At 39.9% G+C, this 21,462-nt stretch overlaps 1 protein-coding gene across 50 annotated transcripts in view; it reads right to left on the reverse strand.

Annotated features, from left to right (window-relative positions):
• Window positions 1-21,462, reverse strand: part of hth (homothorax) — a 643,335-nt gene that overhangs the window by 388,420 nt on the left and 233,453 nt on the right. For 9 of the 50 annotated variants that reach the window (XM_067113399.1, XM_067113404.1, XM_067113405.1 and 6 more), the window contains one exon: window positions 4,161-4,214. The exons of the other annotated variants lie outside the window; for them this stretch is intronic. In XM_067113399.1, the coding sequence (XP_066969500.1) occupies window positions 4,161-4,214 (54 nt within the window). The remainder of the gene's footprint in view (window positions 1-4,160; window positions 4,215-21,462) is intronic. 50 annotated transcript variants of the gene reach the window in all.

Consider the following 21,462-nt stretch of genomic DNA (forward strand, 5'->3'; position numbering starts at 1 on the left):
ACCGAATAAAATTTCAAGTCATTCAGAAATAAAGTTTCAAGAACTTATAATTCACAAACAATAAAATTTCAAGAACTTATAATTCACAAACAGAATAAAATTTCCAAGAATTTATAATTCACTAACAGAATAACATTTCCAAGAACTTATCATTCACAAACAGAATAAAATTTCAGCGCGTGAATTAAGAGAAATAAGAAACCCCCATGCCCAACAACAACAATATCAAGAGACAAAGCATGAAACGGTGTCCAAGAAACAGAATGCGCCGAAGACAACGAAGAATAAGAAGAAGAAACAGAGAGAATGAGGGAGGAACACGATGACATGACCTAATTACACACGACATCAAGCAAGCCTTGTTTATGAGAGCGCCCGACGTCAGTTTCAGCAGATCAAAGTAGTATTTAGCGAGTCGTTGGGCTCCCACGAAAAAGGGTCGAGTTACGTCTTTTGGGATGGAGCCATTCCTGAAGGAGAAAGAAGAGGAGGAGGAGGAGCTCTCTCTCTCTCTCTCTCTCTCTCTCTCTCTCTCTCTCTCTCTCTCTCTCTCTCTCTGTAGTCGCAGCATGGGGCCCGAGTCGGCGGCGACCTCTTTGAAGCATTTAAACCTAATTATCTTAAGATAGATGTACATGAGAAGCATCTGTGGAAACAATTACGGGATCTCCTCCCGGGATTAAAAGAGGAGTTATCTTCGGGACCTAAAAGGCTTTATTTCTAAAATCCTTTCTATAAAGCATGACCTCAGAAGAGGCTTGTTGTTGAACTGTTAGTCAGCTTCGCCCACAAATGAGCAACTTTTATTTTCTCTTCGCAGTGCAAATAAAAGCCGCCAGAAACCAGCGCTTAGAGCATCACAGGTCTTTTTTTTTTTTTCCCCTACAGGGCAGCTAACAGCTACAGACAGCAGCTTCTACAGGGGTAAAGTGTCGTTTTATCTCCTTACATTGCAAATAAAAGCTACATATTACAACAAAGAGCTTCTCATACAGTACAAATAAAAGCTACAGAGAATAGCTCTCATGACGAAGGTCTTCATTTCCTAAAGTGCAATAAAATCTACGGAGACCAGCTCTTACGTGGGAGGGGGGAGTGGGGGGGAAGGGGAAGGTCACCAGCTACGCCGCTAACTGATATGGGGAAGGGCATCATAAAAAGCATCACTAAACCACATACAATTGTCCCCCCAACCTTCCCCGCCAAAAAAAAAAAAAAAAAAAAAAAACAGGAACGACTGGCAGTTTCCCACTGCAAAGGAGGGCGTCAAATCATGTCTTCTTTACCTAAGGTCGCCGAGACACAGTTCGCGTGGTCCAATGAAGAGGCGGGGCCACGTGAAACTAATTAGACGAAATTCCTGGCGACAGACGAAGTCGTATTGCTGCGCCGCTAAGATTACATGCAACGCCCATCCGTCGCTTGCGAGGTTTGAGAAAGCGAAATAAATCTTTTATTTGTGTTTGTAAAACAGTGTCTCCTCGACAAACACCAAAAAGAAGGAAAGCAAATACTATCAAAAGACACGACACTGCTACGTACGCCTGAATAAACACGGCGTTAACTACGAACCGTCTCATTTTATGTCTCGTCTGCTGCAGTCCCTTTCTCCTGTGGGTCCTCCCCCCTCCCCGCCCCCCAACCCCGCCCTTCCCAACTCCTTTATTTTTTTATCTTTCTTTCCCCCTCACCTTACACTAAGAATAAGTGAAGAAACTAAGCGCGATTGTCATTTTCCTAACAGGATCTCCAGAATGAAAAATTCAATACACGACGAACGCAACAACAAAAATTCGTTTTATTTTCTTTCCCCTTTCGGAAATTCCCACGGTAAAAGTATATTATTATCATGAACAAAGAGTATTTAATAAGTCCAAGCCACAACACCACGAATTTAGCAGATTTCCAAAAAGCTAACACGATCAGTCACTCGTCTATCATAGTCTCCGCAGCAATAACAATTTCAAATATATATATGCTATATAAGATAGAACCTTCGCTTATATTTTTTTTTTTTTTTTTTTATCTTTCCCAGGAAACCCTCTCCAGTTTCCTCCAGTATTACAATTTCAGAAAAGCCTCTGCGAGAGAATAATACTAGATGTCTCGAGTGTAAACAAAACATTAAGTGAGGAATGTTCCCGCTTTATGCGCTGTTGTAGTGTTTAAAACAACCCTGACTTAGTTCAGGCCCTCTCTCTCTCTCTCTCTCTCTCTCTCTCTCTCTCTCTCTCTCTCTCTCTCTTTACATTCTTCTGCTACCCTTACTCCTCTTTTAATTCTCCTCTTTCTTCCTCTTTTCATCCCAAGCAAATGATGAAAGTGAGGAAGAGAAGAAAGAAGGGAAGACAGTTTGCTACATTTAAAAGACTCCCTCTCTTTCTTTCTCTCTCTTCCCCGTTTTACAACCCTCTTCTTCCTCCTCCTCCTCTCCTTTCCGAAGCAGAGAGAGGGAAGAGAAGAGGCGAGAGGAGCATAGGGGGGAGGGGGAGGGGGGGAGGGGGAGGAGAGAGAAATGGTTTAGGCTGGTGATCCCTGGGAATGGTTGTAACAGACGTTTAGTGGAGGCGGGCGCTAACAGGCGGATGGCTTGATACGAGTCGCCCGGGAGAGGAGACAAAAGGCGTTCAGTTACACATCGACGAGATCTGAATTTTTGGTTGAGCACAACGAGGCATCTTATTCCATTAGGATCAATTAACGAGACACACGTAAACAACATAATAAAAAATTAGGGCGACGCATCAGCTTGGTTCCTCCAACTCACACACTGAGTTTTTTTTTTTTTTAAGTGTATGGCCTTAATTACAGAAGATTGTACTGAACCTTAGCTGTCTTGGGAATTAGGCAATGAGCCATAACGAGGCCCAAAAGCAACACAGTTGGTGGAGTCAGTGTAAGAGTCGATGACCACACTTGTTGCAAAGCCAGTTACCAGAATTATATCAATTAATCAATTGTTTTCAAGTCAAGATTTGTGTGAGTAACTTGCATTATTGGGATAATCAATTACAGTGTATTAAATATTCTTTACTGAGTATTCAAAACTAACCAGCACATACTATTCTTTTCTGATGAAACTTATCTTCGCGTTACTTCATATGACTATGAACAGTTGTATTTCCCTAGGATATTCATTAATATACAGGAGAGGTTTTCTTGCACATGTACTGCTGTCATAGGCGACTGTCCGGTACAGAATGATGTCGCCCGGTACAGAATGATATCCACATAAATCGAAATTTCCAAAGATCAAAAATATTCAGTTATAAATCCATCAATATAAATTATCTGCGTTATAAATATCAGAATCAGCTTTTATGATAATTTTCACTTAGGCCAAGAATTTCCCCTCTAAATACTCTAACGTGACATAATTAATGGTACACATTCATAATGAGCAATGAACACTAGTCTAGTGTAGTATCTCTCTTTCTCTCCACCCTAGATACATAAATCGCTTCTTACGTCAGCATAGGCATGCTGGGTTTTAGGGATCGAACGCATTCGTCCCTCCTTGTCTGGGTCAAGGATAGAACACGGGCCGTCTACTTGGGAGCTAGACGCGCTACCACTAAAGCCAAGGCTCAAGCTACATGGCCAAACAGAGAGAGAGAGAGAGAGAGAGAGAGAGAGAGAGAGAGAGAGCGGTCCACATACGCTGCTTGAAATCTTTGTTTAAGCCATCGTAGTCAATCAATGTTGTTATTCAAAAGAGGCGATGCCTAGTATCAGTCAAAGGGGTTAGAGTCTGTAGTTACTTTACAGCATATTCAGTTGTCTCACCTTTCAACCCCCGAAGGATTCGAACCGGGCTTTCAATCTAATGGGTTCGAATGAAAGATTCGGTGGAAAAGATCAAACCCTTCTTCCTAACCACCGGATACGAATCATAGTTTCTACCCAATAAACTTAATTTTACGTTATACTAAACTACCTACGTTTGAATACCAATTTATACCCAATGAGTGCGAAACTCACTTTCTACCAAATGGGTTCGCATCCTTGTTTCTACAAGACTACAAGAGTTCGAACCTCTGCCCCAAAAACCAGGGTCCCAGGTTACTCTCCACTACCACGGCTCGAATGAAAAGTAAAAAAAAAAAAGTATATATACTGTATATATTCTAATCTATTGAAGGGATGAGGCACATACATACCTGTCCCTGTACCGTCTCCTACACCACGCATAAGCGTCGGGATCTCTGACCCACCTGAGAGAGACAAAAAACTACATAAATAAAAACAAAGGCGTATTCTCGCAGAGGACAAAGTACGGGTCCTTCGTCCAACGGAGTCTCCCACTTATCCCATTATTATATCTATTTTTCTAATTCTATCTCCTTCTATTTACTTTATCTCATCTCCCCATACTTAAATTATGAGAGAGAGACAATGGAAGACTTTAATGGTATTTTATTTGCTCTAAACAATATTACCATCCTCTGAGGTAGGATTCCTAAAAGCTGTTAGTCTACCAAAGTATATCTAATATATATTAATCCAAAAACTTTTAGCAACTCATTCTGGGATGCAGCTGCTGGTCCCAAGCCCTTTGCAACCCTGGTTGCCGATACTATAGCCATATAACTATTAGGTACCTAATTCATTGTTTAACTCATTCTCAGTATATATATTACACCTTATCAAACTTTTACCCCTCATACAGAGAGAGAGACAGAGAGACAGAGAGGTCTCAGGTGTTAAACTTCTGGTCCTCAACAAGATTTTTAGAGTGCGGGTGCTAGCACAAGACCTTTCGTTGACTCCCCAGTTGGGTCGACTGGTGAGGGCAGCCTGGAAATGAACCCCGAACCTTTGGGTAAAAAAAAGACAACTGCTCCACTACTGAGCTATACACACACACACACACACACACACACACACACACACACACACAATTACATATATTAGTTATATATATATATATATATATATATATATAACACTTATATATATATATATATATATATAAAAACAATTTCGGTACCCAGCTGCATACAATATGTGAAACTACAAGCAGTAAGATCAAATTCAAAGATAATTTCATTTTCTACAGTGCTCAAGAACTGCCCTCATTAACTATTGCAAAACTCTTAGCGATAGCAATTTACTTCAATTGGAAAACATAGGCAGAAATGACAGTCTGTTTACAAGATCTTTTAATTCACTTCTTTGATGACTTTTACAGCAACATAAGATGTAAAAAATTTATTCTCCTGTGAATTTTGTAATCAAATCGAAAAAACGGATTTCTGTTAGAAACGACTTGCACTTGCCAATGCAGACTCACCACCATAACGACAACCAGATCTCAACGAGTGCAACATTAATCCCACAGACTAAATCTTCAATTAAGAGAACAATTGGAGGATAAAAGCAGATAAAAAAAAAAGGGCGAGGAACTCCCCCCACCTCTTCCACCAGGGGCCCATAGTTTGTCGGTCCCGATTGGAAAACAAAACCGTATCACTCATCCGGCGGAATTTGAAATCTCATCGGGGGGCTTTTAACAAGCAGAGGTAACTCCTCCTCCTCCTCTTGCATCCTCCTCACCCTCCCAGGTTTTCCTCCTCCTTCAAACCCACTATTCCTCCACCCCATCCCCACCACACAACTCCTCCTCCCGTGTGTTCTGAGCCAGCAACAATCGCCACAATCTGCCACAATCGGCTCAGTGGCCGGCACAAACAAACACTCGGTTGGGGGGGATCGACACAAACACACGCCAACAAAGCCCTTCCGACGGTAGGGGTTAAATCGGTTCGGAAAAGGGGAAGGGAAGGGAGGGAATGGCCACTATAGTAGTAGGGCTTTTAACCCATTCGCAAAAACCACCACCACAAGCCTTCTTCAACCCTTCCCCCTCCCGCCATCTCTACTACTTTCAACCGAAGGCCGCCTCTCTCTCCCAACGGCCCCCCCACCCCCAAAACCGCCTCCTCCAACGCCCTCGACTCTGATATTAACCCCCTCCCCCCAGCGAGCATCGTCCAAAACGTCCCCCTCTCGTTTTTTTACTCCCATTTTCCCTACCATCATCTTTGTGAAGATGATAACGACAAGAGAGATGTCAGGAGAATGGTGGCCATGCATCACGTACGGCAGGAGGATTAATATCATAGTAGAAGGGTTATGAGGATAATTCTTGAGAATTTAAATAAAAAAAAAAAACACATTACTAGCTCTTTCATTCAAGCGTCGGAATGAGAGAGAGAGAGAGAAATTTTCAACCAGAATCCAAGTAGCGATTACATAACATGGCCACCAACCTTCAGCAAAGGCAGAAAAAAATATCACAAGCTGTTCTATTCCGTCGATGGAGAGAGAGAGAGAGAGAGAGAGAGAGAGAGAGAGAGAGAGAGAGAGAGAGAACAATATTTTCAACCAGAAACCAAATAGCGATTACATAACACGAGGCAGAAAAAATATCACAAGCTGTTCTATTCCGCCGATGGAGAGAGAGAGAGAGAGAGAGAGAGAGAGAGAGAGAGAGAGAGAACAATATTTTCAACCAGAAACCAAATAGCGATTACGTAACACGGCCACCAAGGCAGAAAAAATATCACAAGCTGTTCTATTCCGTCGATGGAGAGAGAGAGAGAGAGAGAGAGAGAGAGAGAGAGAGAGAGAGCCATTTTCAAACAGCATCCAAGTAGCCATTGCAATACGCGACCACCACCATCACATGCTACCGTACCGGCAATGATGGCGACCTCGGTTACTCGATATGGCAATCAATTTCACAAAACTCCGACTCCAGGATTCATTTCGGCTCGCGGGAGGATGTCAAAAGCCAAAGCCGAACACCGTAGCTTGTTTGGAATGTGGAAATATTTCTTTGTAAAGAATGCCATATCGCGTAAATAAAATTAGATGTAATTTTCCCAAAAATTATGCGAGCGTGTGTGTGTGTGTGCGTCGAAGTATCACACCACAGAAGCAATTCATTTCCCGTTGCTGTAATTTTCCCTATGGTCTCCTCCAGGAGCAAGACCCTGTTCTGGCAAAAGGCCAAGCTCGACCTACAACGGTAACCCTACCGCAAGTGTTCAACTGTGCAAAAAGCGACAAATAAAAGATGAAATTAACTAAATATTTTCTCTTCCCAGTTGCTACGTAACCTATAAGCCTTATTGCCTTTTATGTACGGCACTAATTTCATAAATGCTAAATAAAATTCAATTTTCATTATCAAATACACCAACTTTGCACCTTCCTCTCTATAACTGCATCACGCAAAGCCTGCGTTCCCTCTTTCTCTTTCTTTCTCATTGTCTGACCTTTTTTATCACTTGCTTTTCACCAACAGTGCCAAGTTCTCCTTCATTCTAACTCTTTTCTCTCCTATCCTCGTTCTTCTTCCCTCTTTATAAAATTCTATCGCTAATCAATTTTCTTTTCTCCAAACTTCCAATTCTCCATCTCCATCAGCATAATTCTACCTCTTTTCCTCCATCATATTCTCTCTACCAACCTTCTCACTTCTCACCTTTCAGATGTCTTTCCTTCAGCAATCTCTCCTGTCCTCCATCTACTGCCTCTCCTTCAGTATCCCATCAATTATCATCTTCCTCTACCTTCCATCATTCTTCCGAAACTTTATCCACCCTGGCAAAATTCTCCCTCCCTTTCTATCCTTCTCGGCTCAAAACAATTTCCTCTCTTCCTGCTCCGTTTTAATTGGCTCCTTACTTTCAACCCCATGAACCATTTCCTCGTCTCTACGTCCTTTTTCCGCTCGTTGGCCGCCGAGTGCCACTCTCACTAACCATATGCAGTTCCATTGGTGCCACAGAGTGCCATCATAATTAACACCAGCCACGGTCTCCTTCTCTGCGGTTTTGTCGAACGTGAGTAAAATATGCATAAATTCCAACTGCACCTATATGACCTAACGACCTCCTACTCATGCAAACACTTTCTGATAAAGCAATAAGAATAAATTAACTTTTGGTCCACAAGAAGCAGTTATGTCTAACCCAAGTTTTGTCCTGTCTGTATTAAGAGTCACAATGCCGCTTTCATATTAAAGGGTTCTAGAGAATTTAATAAATGATACTAATTTGTGAATGCACTCCACACTACAAAGAAAAATATTTATAGGTCCGTGTTTTTTATAACTACCCAAAAAATTTTCTAAGTACAACTTAATTTCGCGATTGTTCTGGGTTTTGCAAAACAAAAATTAATTAACAGAGTGACAGCCTTTGGATACTTCTAAATATTCTTGAAGAAAAATTTACATATGCTTAACAAACGCACAATCAGTCAGTGAAAGATAATTCACACAGACCCCAAATAGAGAAAGAAGTCCACCGAGCCTGTATAAGCAATTTCCAGTTTGTATAAAAGCATTTCCCATTATCAGAAAAACGTTTTCTCTCCTGTTTTCATTTCTACTTATTTCCCTCCCAGGGTTCTTCAAAAGGAAATGTCATGCACCCCGCAGCCTTGGTACCTTTCATCCAACTTATTTAATTCGTTCCTGAAAATTAAATTTTATAAATCTAAAATGCATTTTTGTTCTCTCTGTCTCTCTTCTACTTGCAATCGTTCTTCGGATTACCTTCTCCCTAATACATTTGCCCTTTCTCGCCAACTTTCATTTTGGATGAGTTCCATCAACTTATTTTAGCCGTCTCTCTCATGAGCAGGACATGTTTGGTTATCGCAGAATCGAATGATACCTTTGATCTATGACAGCAGTGACAAATTCTTTTCTCTCTCTCTCTTCTTTCTCTCTCTCTCTCTCTCTCTTCCGAGTCACAAAGCCGTTGGAGGCTAGCTGGGGAGGTGGATAATACAAAACCAGAGGTTCAAAACAGAAATCTTTATAAACCTCTTTTTCCCTCGCTAGAGTTATCCCACTGTGGGAAGGATTGAACATTCTCCTCACCCCAACCCAAAACCTCCAGCGCACCCCCCTCCCCCTTAAACTTTCTTGTCAGGCGATGGTCATGAGGGTAAAGGGGAGAGAGAGAGAGAGAGAGAGAGAGAGAGAGAGAGAGAGAGAGAGAGAGAGAGAGAGAGAGAGAGCCTTGTCTCTACTGGTTATAATGCAAAGACGAAAGAAGGCGTAGTATTTTGCTACAAACACTCATGATATGGTTATAAATATTATTATTATTAATGTTGGACATGCTCTGTAACAAGAAAGAGACCCAGGAACTTGTGTTTTAAGTTTCACAGTTTATAATTTCCATGTAGACAAAAAGAAGTACGTAGCTAAGAGGAGTAGATATGAATACACTATATATAAACAAATATATATATATATATATATATATATATATATATATCTATATATATATATATATATATATATATTTATCTATATATATATATATACTATACATATATATATTCTATACATATATATATATTACATATATGTATTATTATTATTATTATTATTATTATTATTATTAAATTAAATAGTTCCCGAATTTCTAATGATATCTGCGTATCGGACCCATTGATTGTTTTGACACCTAAAAATTTCGGCCAGTGATCGATTCTACTACAATATTGTAGTTTTCAATATGGAGACCAATACTGAAAAGAGCTTTTTAAGAAAAGTAAAATATGACCCTCATCCCTATAAGATAATGATCGTGTGAAAGAAATTTATATTTTGGAGTTAATTTAAAACATTCTTACTCGGTCCTATGACCTGTGCAAAATGAAGTCATGAGTTTAAAGTAACTTGATAAAAAAAAAGTCTTCCTCGCACCACAATAAACCCCTGAATACATTTTTATCACACATAAATCATACGCAACGAGAAGAGATGACAAAAAAACCAAAAGAAAAAATACCGGTTTTTTTTTGTAAAGAACGTTTGCCATTCTACATTCGTCCTGTGGAATGCGAGATGCCGGATCACCCAAAAGGCGAAAACCAGATTATGAAGGTATTGACGACGAAAAAATTTCATAACCAATAAACCTGACGTTAATCCAACCATTTAGGTTTTAAATCCCATTAGGAGCGGTTCTGATCCCTCAGCTTCACCCCCTCCTCCCCCCCCCTCCCCCACCCCATCCTTATGTCCTAAATAGGGGGGGGGGAGGTCCCCCCAAACATACCAGCCTCCTGGCAAAAGGACACTTCAAAAAATCCAGCCCCTGGAAAGTGTACCCAGTAGATGTCACAGCTGTCACAGTCCATCGCCGAGTGACAAAAAATCTTCAGTCGAATTTCGTCACGCTTTTACACCTGTAAAGTCCTTATCTCTCCTTCATCTCTTCGTTCCGACTATATCTAATTCATCATCGTCCGAGGTTATTCTTCAAGGACAACCTCGAAGGACCAACCGGATAGACGCCAGAGCGCAGGAAATAGAGTTTTAGAACGAACCGAACTACAACAGACGGAACAGACGCGGAGCCAAGTGACACAAAATGACAGAAGGCACGCACACACGCGCACACACACACACACACACACACACAGCAGGAGTCCTACAGGAGTCTCGGGATCACTTTTCGGCGTCCCTTAACATTCCGGCATTGTGGCAGGGATATAGTAAATACAGGACTCAACATTCACGGCATGGGAAAGGTAAGCAGGATAAAGGAGAAGAGAAAAGAGAAGAGGAAGAGGAGGTCGAGGTAGAAGGAGGAGAGAGGGGGGAGAGGAGGAGGAGGAGGGAGGGGGCACTGTGCCCAAATGCGCTTTGTATGGTAGAATGACGCACAACATATAAAGTTTTTCTGTTGTAAGGAAAAAAAGGGAAACAGTCTCTTTAGCCACTTTTCCCTCACTTACAAGACTTGAAGAGCCTGCTAAATAGGCCCAGGGTGTTTACAGTTCGGAAAATACTTAACATTACTGTTAGCATTAGTAGTGATTGTAGTGGATATTCAGCATTTTCATCATCATTATAACTAGGAATAACATTAGTACTAGAAGCATGATTCCGAAGTAATAAATGACAAAAAACTTACAAAAAATAACAAAACCTGCAATGATCTGATAACCCTCACATAATAAAATGTTCAAAATTACAAAAATTTTTTTCAAAAATATATCTAACGACAGTAATATTTTTACGCTTATCTGCCAGATTGGTTTAACGAAATCAAATCGCAAGAAGCGACCGAGACGAGTCAAAGATGAAAGCAACCGACGATAAGTTCACATCTACCAACGGCAATATCTGAAATTCACTAACCTTGAGGAAATTTGATGCTATTAAAGGCCACTGGGATTATTCAGATCCGCTGCCTCTCACAAGGGCAGACGCCTTCCATTTTCTTTTTATTTCAATATTCCATACTCACAAACGAGAGAGAGAGAGAGAGAGAGAGAGAGAGAGAGAGAGAGAGAGAGAGAGAGAGAGAGAGAGAGAGAGAGAGAGAGAGACTTGAATTGTGCTGGCTTGTGTTAAAATGACATCCAGAGTATAGAACTATATATATATATATATATATATATATATGTAAACTATATATATATATATTTTATATATATATATATATATATATATGTATAACCTATTGATAAAAACAAGCAACTGTAATTTAATAACAAAAATAACATTAGGAAAATTTTGGATCTACATGGTTCTACGAGGCAATAGGGGGGAGAGAGAGAGAGAGAGAGAGAGAGAGAATCTCCTCCATTGTAACAAAAGACACAGCTCCTAAATCCGAAGGCAAAATAAGCTACGGTCAGAGTCTTTCTGAAGGACGAAAGAAGGAGGAAGCCTTTACAAGAAGGATCCTTCGCCTCCTCATCTTCTTCCTTCTCCTCAGAGGAGGAGGAGGAGGAGGAGGGAGGAGAACAACAAGCATCTTCTTCCTTGGGAGATTCTGACCTGACCATTCAAGAAGAACTCCTGCCTCAGCTTCGCCAACATCTCATGGAATCATCGGCAGCAGACGTTTCTGGTACCTTGGCTCGGCCTTTAGAGCCTTTTAATAAAAAAGAGGAAGAAAAAAGAAAAAAGTAACAAAAGAGGAAAGGGGGATGGAGGGCTGCGAGGTAGTAGATGGCTTGGAGGGGAGGGGGAGGGGAGGGGGGAAGGGAGAGAAAAGGTGAGAGGGTAGTTTTTTTTCCACACAGGCCTTCCATCATCGCCTTGAAGCAGGCTAATAAAGTTATAATCTTCTACAGCAACAAGATGAAATGAACATAGCGGCTACACCTCTGTGAACGTCTCACTTTTCGGGAGATCGAATTTGAAGCTTACTTAGGTGTCAGAAGAAAATAAAAGTAAAATGAAGACAACAGACCCAGTAACTACACAGGACATAAAAAATAAATATAAGCCCCAGTTATCTCAAGATATAGAAGAATCCCGTGCATTTGTTGATTTGTATCAGATCTGCGCAACATTCCTAATTTTTTTTATTTAAGAGTTTTCACTCAATAGTTACCAAGCTCTTTGTACATCAAGATTTCGAAATAAATTTCTATTATCAAGTGATTTCAATGTGCAAGCAAGCTTCTTTACTAATTTAATGTTAATTTAAAACATGTAATGAGTAATAAGTCATATGGCACAGAAAAGTTTACTGAGTAAGAATGAATGATTAACTGGTTGCCATATCTGTCATTAACCACGTGGTAGGTTACATATGGCTTCTTAAATGCCCTCATTTCACCACCAGACAAAAAAGACAAATATATATATATATATATATATATATATATATATATATATATATATAGAGTAATATATATATATATATATATATATATAAATATATATGTATATATATATATATACAGAAATTTGTGGCTGATGTGATCTCCCGAGAGGCATTCCAATATATTGGGCATACGTAAGAAGCTGCCACTAAATCATTTCACTACCAAAATATGAACAAATCATGTAGAGAAGTCGCTGGAAATGTTCTAATGATTCAATTTGAAATGAAATATTCTATAAGTCGATTTACCATGATACAAGATTTGCCGCTTCACAATTTGCTTATTGCTTTCTCTCTCTCTCTCTCTCTATAAAGCAGCCATCCTCCGTTAATCATGCCCTCCTCAATGCTTCTCCCCCCCTACATAATTCCCCCTCCCCCTTCCCCAACTTCTACCTTTCATTCTTCATATGAACCCACCAAGTCTCTCTTTCTCTTCCTAATATCCCCACCCACCCACCCACCCACCTCACCTGGAGAGTCCAAGGGGAGACACCACGCACGCCACATTAGTTCCTTTCTAAGGCCTCAACTGCCCTGGAAAACGCTGGTTGGCCTTTTCCAGCGCTGCTATGGAGGTCCTCTCATCCCATTCCTAGGCATCTAATCCCCTTTTTCTTGTCTTCCTATGACCAAGAATATACACAGACTGAGAAAAAAAGGCTGGTAAGTAAAAATGGTTTCCTCCTGAGGCGAAATGGAGAGAAATAAATCCTTTAAATCTACTTTCTCTCTCTCTCTCTCTCTCTCTCTCTCTCTCTCTCATTCACCGTGTCTTTTAATAGATTTTGTTAAGATTCTGTCTTCACTTATCATCGTTAGATGCTATGACTTTCTCTACCCCAGCATATATATGCATATATACATACACACTATATATATATTATATATATTTTTTTTTCCACAGTAATTCTTTATTAAAGCATACGGCGAACCAATGCATATGGGCCTCGTCGACTTCCTTAAAATGGATAATATTCACTCGCCATAACTTCAGACTGATCATGTCAAATACTTACAATAATATCCTCTTTGTGCTTTCATACCTTACTGTCCCACAGTACAATCCGAACCTGTCAGCACCATCGTCGTCATCATCGTCATCATCATCATCACCATCATCATCATCATAATATTATTATTATTATTATTATTATTATTATTATTATTATTATTATTATTATTATAAAATCGAAAGAGCTATAGTGTACAATGTCATTAGTACAGTATAATACTGTATCATTGTCTCACTCACTACCAACATGGACTAAATCATTGGAGAAACAAAAACGCTTGTCGACACTTTTACTAACGCAAATAACCAGGCACCACCAGGGTCCAAAGAAAAGACCCTTGGGCACCACAAAGTTCCTCCTCACGATACTGAAGCCACGTCGACGTGGGCCTACTCGTGAAGGCGACAGGCTACTACCGTCGGGCACAGGATCCTGGTTGGGCAGTCAGTCAGTCAGTCAGTCGGCCAGTCCTTCCGCTCGTCTGCCCGTCGGCTTCTCATTTTTCCATCTCGGGGTTCCAATTGAAATGAAGACATTTAACAAGGAGATAAATCAAGGAGATCGCTATAGCCCACAGCCGCGGTGCCCGAGGGATAACGACGTGTCCCACACTTTAAAATCCACTTAATTTTTATGATGAATTTTTATGAGTGCCTCCCCGCTAAGACGCCAGCGGCTTTTACGAGCTTTGGTCCCAAGGCCCAGTGTTGCCAAGTTGGACAGCCAGACAGACAAACACACACACTATATAATACGCATACATACATACATATTCAACATACATATTCAAATATACATCTTATATATATATATATATATATATATATATATATATATTATATATATATATATATATATATATATATATATATATATAGTATATGTATATGTGTGTAAACATAACACACAACTGAGCCCAGCATACTACAGGCACATTATGTACCTTATATGATAATGTACAACAGCAATCTTTAAACAGTTTGGAAAAACTTACCCTGACAAAAAAAAAAAAGTAATAAAGCTGCGAGTCAAGCAACAACATCAAGTTCAAACATTAAAAATCATCAGAGAAAATAACTTGGGTCTAACATATTTCTATTCACGCATAATACCTCCCCTCTCTCTCTCTCCCTCTCTCTCTGAGAGATAGCAAAAAAAATATATACCCATTATACCAATCATATTCATGTCATTCAGTCAATGAGAAGCATCTCTTACAGGATTGAGGATTCGTATGAGGGGTAGTAAGATAAGGGTTGGGGGAGGGGGAGGGGGGGAGGACGTGGTATAGGGCCGAAGATGAGGGCCATTTGGTCAGCAGCATGATGATCTGCAACATAACCTTCAACGACTTCCCCAGTATATATGATCATTATAGCTATTATCATTACTTATAAGCACACATTCTTGTGGAATCTTCTAGGATAATTCTATCGATCATTTCAATGTCCATATTGATATACTGTGCATTTTTTCTAGTTGCAGATAACAGCAGCGTTGATTCCACAGGTCTCTCTTTCCAATGGGACGAACTGAGAAAAATAATTTTGCTATTTGAAGAACATTAACATAACTCTGAAACCTCTTAAATGGATTAACTAATAACTTTGTTCAATCTCAGCTTATAATAATAATACACTGATTCCTCTTAAAGATAAAATAACATTTCAAGCAAAACACCGCTCTTCCTAGAATGCCTACAAATAAGCAAGAACCAATTTCAAGAATAATAACGCTCCCTCCTCAAGAATGCCGGTATACAACATGCTCCCTTCTTAAATAATCTTAACAAATAACAGTGCTCTTTCTTAGAGAATACTAACATTCTTGACGGCATAAAAGACACTGAGCATTCCACTAGCAGTGAAGTTTAATTTAACGAATCAAAAGCTACGAGTTTTTCAATTGAGGATTACAATTTTCGTTTCCACTCAACATAGCCAGTGGTTTTTAATTCATGCAAAGAATCAAAGCTTTTTATTAAAATAGAAACAAATAGTAAAGAAAACACTTGAATTTTGAAAACAAAACTATGGGTGACAGCTCAAGATAGAGATGGAAATTCGAGCGTATCAGCCTTACGAATCTACGCAGCAAAAGAAGCACAAAAGAAAGGACTAGATACAAATGAAGTCTACCGGGACCCGCCAAGCCTGAAGGATGTCATATTATGTCCAGTTTTCATCTCTGTCGCATGATTGATTAACCTCCCATGTCGTAAAAATGGCCAGACATCCCTATCCATTCCCAGCGTCAACGGCCGATTCCAAAATGATTCGGTCTTGAGAGATCCTTGACGGCGGCCGTCGTTTCAGGAGGAATCCTATCGCCTCCTCCTGCGGCCCCGGCACCATCAAACACCGGCGAACGTGCCGCAGCTCGTCGCGCGTCGGAAGGCTGCATAAAGGAAGCTCCCGGAGGGAAGCCTTCCTGAAGGCCCCGCCGAAGACCCGAGGCGGAAGAGAGAAAAGAAGGCGACCGTCCGCATGACTTCCGTTCACGGACGATCGTTTAGTCAAGAGCTGCCGAGGCTGGGTTCGGGGAGGTTTCGAAGTAGGCTGCTTACAGCAGGCCCTTTGATGTATCTCCGTCGTAAAATACTAACAAGGTATTAACTCCGATCATCTCATACATAAATTATGTGCGTGTGTCTCTGTGTGTCTGTGTGTGTGTGTGTGTTTTAGGAGTTCATTGACAGACAGGACAGACGCCTTATCAGGACCAGCGGAGCGGCAACTACGGTCATTTCCGAACTGCACGAACCGACGGCGTACGTAGCTTGTGCGTTCCCCAATGATCCTGTCAACAAGGTCCTCTTCATTTGCTCTCGTTGTTTTGCTTCTTCAGAGCGCCGTTCAAAATTCGCGGCGCTCTTTCCAGTCGGCACAAAACACCCGCAAATCGAAAAATTTCTGTAATAATCGTTGGACACACAAACGCTCACCTAACTCGGAGGAGGTAGGAAGAGTTTCTTCTTCTTCTTCGTCTTTTTTGTAATGATGCCGCTGGAGTACATTTCACATTTTTACGGTTAGTGTTCGTATAATTTTGTCATTTACAAGCTACGCTCAAGTTTCGCCACTAACACAAGAATTCGGGAACCGGTCGCCATTTATGATGCCTGAAAGACGAACCTTATTGTAATAGGCTAAAAGAGAGAGAGAGAGAGAGAGAAAACTCTGAGCATTATCGACAATTTTTTTCTATACAAACCTTTTAGAATTCCCATTTTCAAAAAAAAAAACCTCCGCCACTGTCACCTTTGAATTCTTAAGAGAATATGAATCTAAGAAAGTAAGAAAAAAGTCTCTAAGTGATTTTCATTATAAGTATAAAAAAAAGTTTTTAACATAGAAACATTTTAATACCAATTTCGTGATTTCAAGAAAATTATCAAACACAAAAAGAAAATAATCTTCAGCGTACTTACAAAATGAACTACATTAAGTTTTACAAACTATATAAAACTATCTTTACCTTTTGAAATTTCCAAAGGCGTGAAAAAATAGATTGTTCCCAACGGAAATTATAATCCGCAAAAAAAAAAACTTCAAAATACGTTTCTCTGCTTAGAGACTTACAATCCTTCTCCAAACCCTTTCCATTAAAAAGTACAAGCCCCAATCCCCATTTTTCACCTTCCGAATTCTTCGTCGTTGATAAAGCCCAACCCTGAAAAATCCAATTCATTATCAGGAAAATCAACAAATGAAAATAAAGAGATAAACAAACTCATCGCAACCCCATTCACAAGGAGAAGAAGAAGAAGAAGAAGAAGAAGCGATTGAGAACCGTCCCCGCCGCCGCCGCCGCCGCCGCCGCTGCCCCGAAGAAATCCCGTACCTCACCGTCCGAATTCTTCACGTTTGGCGGAGATCAATCAGAATGGATGTACGGGAGGCGGAGAAAAACACAATAACACCGAGACGGGGCGAAATCATGATAGCGGGGACGAAGTTTCTCCATTAAGCTAAAAGAATGCTATAAAATGTCCTTTTAATGAGATTCTTAAAAGGAGCTGATTATGGTGACATTCATTGTAAGTTGTAAACGTGTCTTGAATCCTAATAATTATTTGTTCTAAACTGGGATGAAGGAGGGAAATGGGGAGGGGGGGGGGTGGGTGTGGGAAGGGGTGACAGGAGCGCAACTGACGAATCAAGTCTAAGGGAAGTTAGAATGAACGGTTTCTTTTGGAAGGAGGGATTTGCCTCGATTGCTATTGCTAATACAATTACTGCTACCGTCACTAATAATAATAATAATAATAGTAATAATAATAAAATAAAAGTAAAAGAAGCTACTATTACAACTGATGGTCTTGCATTTACAATAAAAGGCTAAATCCCAAACATTCAGTGCTTTATATACAATCACAAACATTCAGTAGTTTATATACAACAGTAAATTTACATACGTTCTTCGTCTACGACGAAAAAAACAAAAATACAGAATAAAATACAACTGGCATAAACACACTCCCTTATTCAGCACTGACCAATCAATAAAGTAAAAAAGAAAGAATAGGTATACTTTTTCATCAATACCACATTAACATTATTAATGGCGTTCCAGTATAAAACTATAATTTATTATCTGTCTACAAAGCAACGCTGTGTTAGCCGGGAATGTTCACATTAATAAGAGCCAAAAGCACGGCCAATAAAATGAAGATTATACACCACTATACTTGATAAAAAAAAAAAAAAAAAAAAAGGAGAGAGGCTTTCATCTAGTGATATACGTAACATAATTAAGAGACTATCTCCATTGGTTGAGGTACTGAAGACTTTGAATGTATGACAATGAGAATGTCAGATATATATATATATATATATATATATATATATATATATATATAACAATAATAAACTCAATAATTTTATTCCCTAAAGCACAAACTTGACTTGCAAATTCATGATACAATTCACGGCTTTGTTTGAAGAAAACCATATATTTACAACACAAACAAGTATAAAAACAGGCTGAAGTTTCTTCGGCGAAATCGAGTTTATGCAGCGTATAGTCAATGCCACCGAAAACAGATCTATCTTTCGGTGGTCTCGGTATAATGCTGTATGATCAGCGGCCCATGGAACTTTAACGACGGCCCGGTGGTGGCCTGTCCTATATCGTTGCCAGATACACGATTATGGCTAACTTCAACCTTAAATAAAATAAAAACTACTGAGGCTAGAGGACTACAATTTGGTATGTTTTATGATTGGGCGGTGGATGATCAACATACAAATTTGCACCCCTCTAGCTCAGTAGTTTTTAAGATCTGAGGAGGGACAGAAAAAGTGCGGACGGATAAAGCCGGCACATTAGTTTTCTTTTACAGAAACCTAAAAACCACATTCACGGTTCATTTTTTAAGGCCAGCAATGAAAAGTTCAAACTTCTCTGTAATGCTTACACTTCCCCGAAGAAAATATGATTAGTAATTTTCGTTGCATTTCAAAGAATTTCAAACGGGCATTGAAACACGCATCATGAGTCAACCAAGGACCAATAAAATGTTTTCCACCCGCAAACACTGAAAGATAAGGGCTATAACTGTTAAAATTATAGGGACACCAAGCAGGTGGGCCACACCTGCCTTCCTGCAAATTCGGCACTTAGAGCCGCCAGCATGCAACTGCTATCTTTAAAGGTGCCCACTTTTTACAATTTTTTCTTCTTTTAACTCTGGTGTTCTTGTCTGACCTCCCCTCTCTCTCTCTCTCTCTCTCTATATATATATATATATATATATATATATATATATGTATATACATAAACATATATATACATAAACAATATATATATGTATATATATAAACATATTATGGTATTCAAGAACTCTTTCAAATAATAGCATTATGGTATAAGAACTAAATAATAATAATAATAATAATAATAATAATAATCTCTCGAAAACCGACGACAAAAACTAGATTTCCGACAGCCAAACGAGTCGCGTGGACGATACAAAGGACGCGTGACTCCTGCCGCAGAGACACCACAGCTGTCGAGCTGCTCTGGCTGTCAACGACAGGCCGCCCCGACAGGGCCACGAGCGAACGCCCACCCGACCACCAGGCCCGTGCGTTGCGAATGACAAGTAGGGCCGCCCCCAAAACCACGCCCGTCATTCCGCGGGAGAGCGCGTTAGCTTCCGTTAGGAATCGTAGAGACAGCAGGGCAATCGTAGGGCGGGCGATCGCATTCATCCATCAGACAATTCGACGTGAGGCGATGGGATCGTCCACACGACGGATCGTGGGAAACGGAAACAAAGGGCAAGGTGTAACGGGAGGATTTAGATGCTGATGCCAAGTCGAATGTCGTGATTTCTTTGGGAGGCACACGAGGATTGACTACAATTACTTCTGTCGCGATATGGCCTCCACAGAAAATAAAATCTCTTGACTTGATACAAGCGTCATCGTTTTCATAGATGCTTCAAACGAAGTATGTTGAAATGTCAAGCGCCATTGTTTTAATAGATGCTTCAAACGAAGTATGTTGAAATGTCAAGCGCCATTGTTTTAATAAATGCTTCAAACGAGGTATCTTGAAATGTCTTTATGCAACCTACCACAAACGCAAAATACAGTGGCTGTTGCAATATCGCCAAAATGTATACTAAAAGCACATGTTTGCTACAAATTCCAAAAACAATTACTGATGTTATAAAATTAACTAATTACAAAATTGTAAAAAAAATTCAAGGTCGTTACTAAAGATTTTAAATAGAAATACTCATTCTGATGCTCTCTCATATAATTTATAATTTTTAATATCAGGTTAACGTGGACTTCCGTCAGAACGACTCTTGCATGTAAAGAGAAAGTTCCTTAGCTTACATTATAAGAAGTAAAGCCTAAATATGAAAACACTCTGGACAGAATAAAAGCCTCGTAAAAAAAGTCAACTAACTAATTAATCATTTCTTTCAAATGAAAATAAGAGGGTTAACATGAATGTATTGTAGTGACTGTGAAAACCCCCAATGAAAAATCAAGGCAGTGAAACTAAATACAGCTCTGACAATCTCGCTGTAACAGCAGAGCTACAAAAATCCATGTTACAAAAAATATCTGATGTTTTCAACTGATGAAAGAGCTGGAACTGCAATACAGAATCTTATCTAATTCTTGAGCATTATTATTATTATTATTATTATTATTATTATTGAAAACAGGCAAACAAGCATCAGGATGAAAAACTGCAATCGACTTAAAAAAGCAGGCTTCCATAGAACAGAATGTCAGATACGTGTAAAAAAAAAAAAAGAGAGAAAACAGAGAGAAGATATAATAATAAATAAAGAAGGAAAAGAAGAGAAAACCGAGGGAAGACAATAATCTTCTGGAAGTTATAAAAATCGGAGATCAGGGGACAGCCGCCGACTCTGTGGAAAAAAACAAAATGGCAAAAAAGAGCACCCAAAACGAAAGTTCCGGAGGAAAGGAAACAAGCTGACGACAATGAGACCACGAGATATGAGCACAGCCGTTTGAAGATGGGCGGCTGTCTATCCATGTCTCCATAAAAAGGGCGGCATTACTCAATGGGGAAGGAAAAGAAGGGGGAAGGGGATGGGGACCCCATCCACCCAACTCCCAACGGCCTCCCGGACACAACTCGACCCCCCGCTACATCCCGAAATTCTTTGTCTCAGCCCGCGACCAAGGCCCCAACAACCAAGCAATTAACCGGGATTATTTTTCACCGCCATCATTAACACCATTGCAATCAAAGCTTTGGGGGAGTCCAAAGGACAGGGCAAGACTTCC

The sequence above is a fragment of the Macrobrachium rosenbergii genome, chromosome 12 (assembly GCF_040412425.1).
Source record: "Macrobrachium rosenbergii isolate ZJJX-2024 chromosome 12, ASM4041242v1, whole genome shotgun sequence".
In the NCBI taxonomy this organism is placed as follows: domain Eukaryota; kingdom Metazoa; phylum Arthropoda; class Malacostraca; order Decapoda; family Palaemonidae; genus Macrobrachium; species Macrobrachium rosenbergii.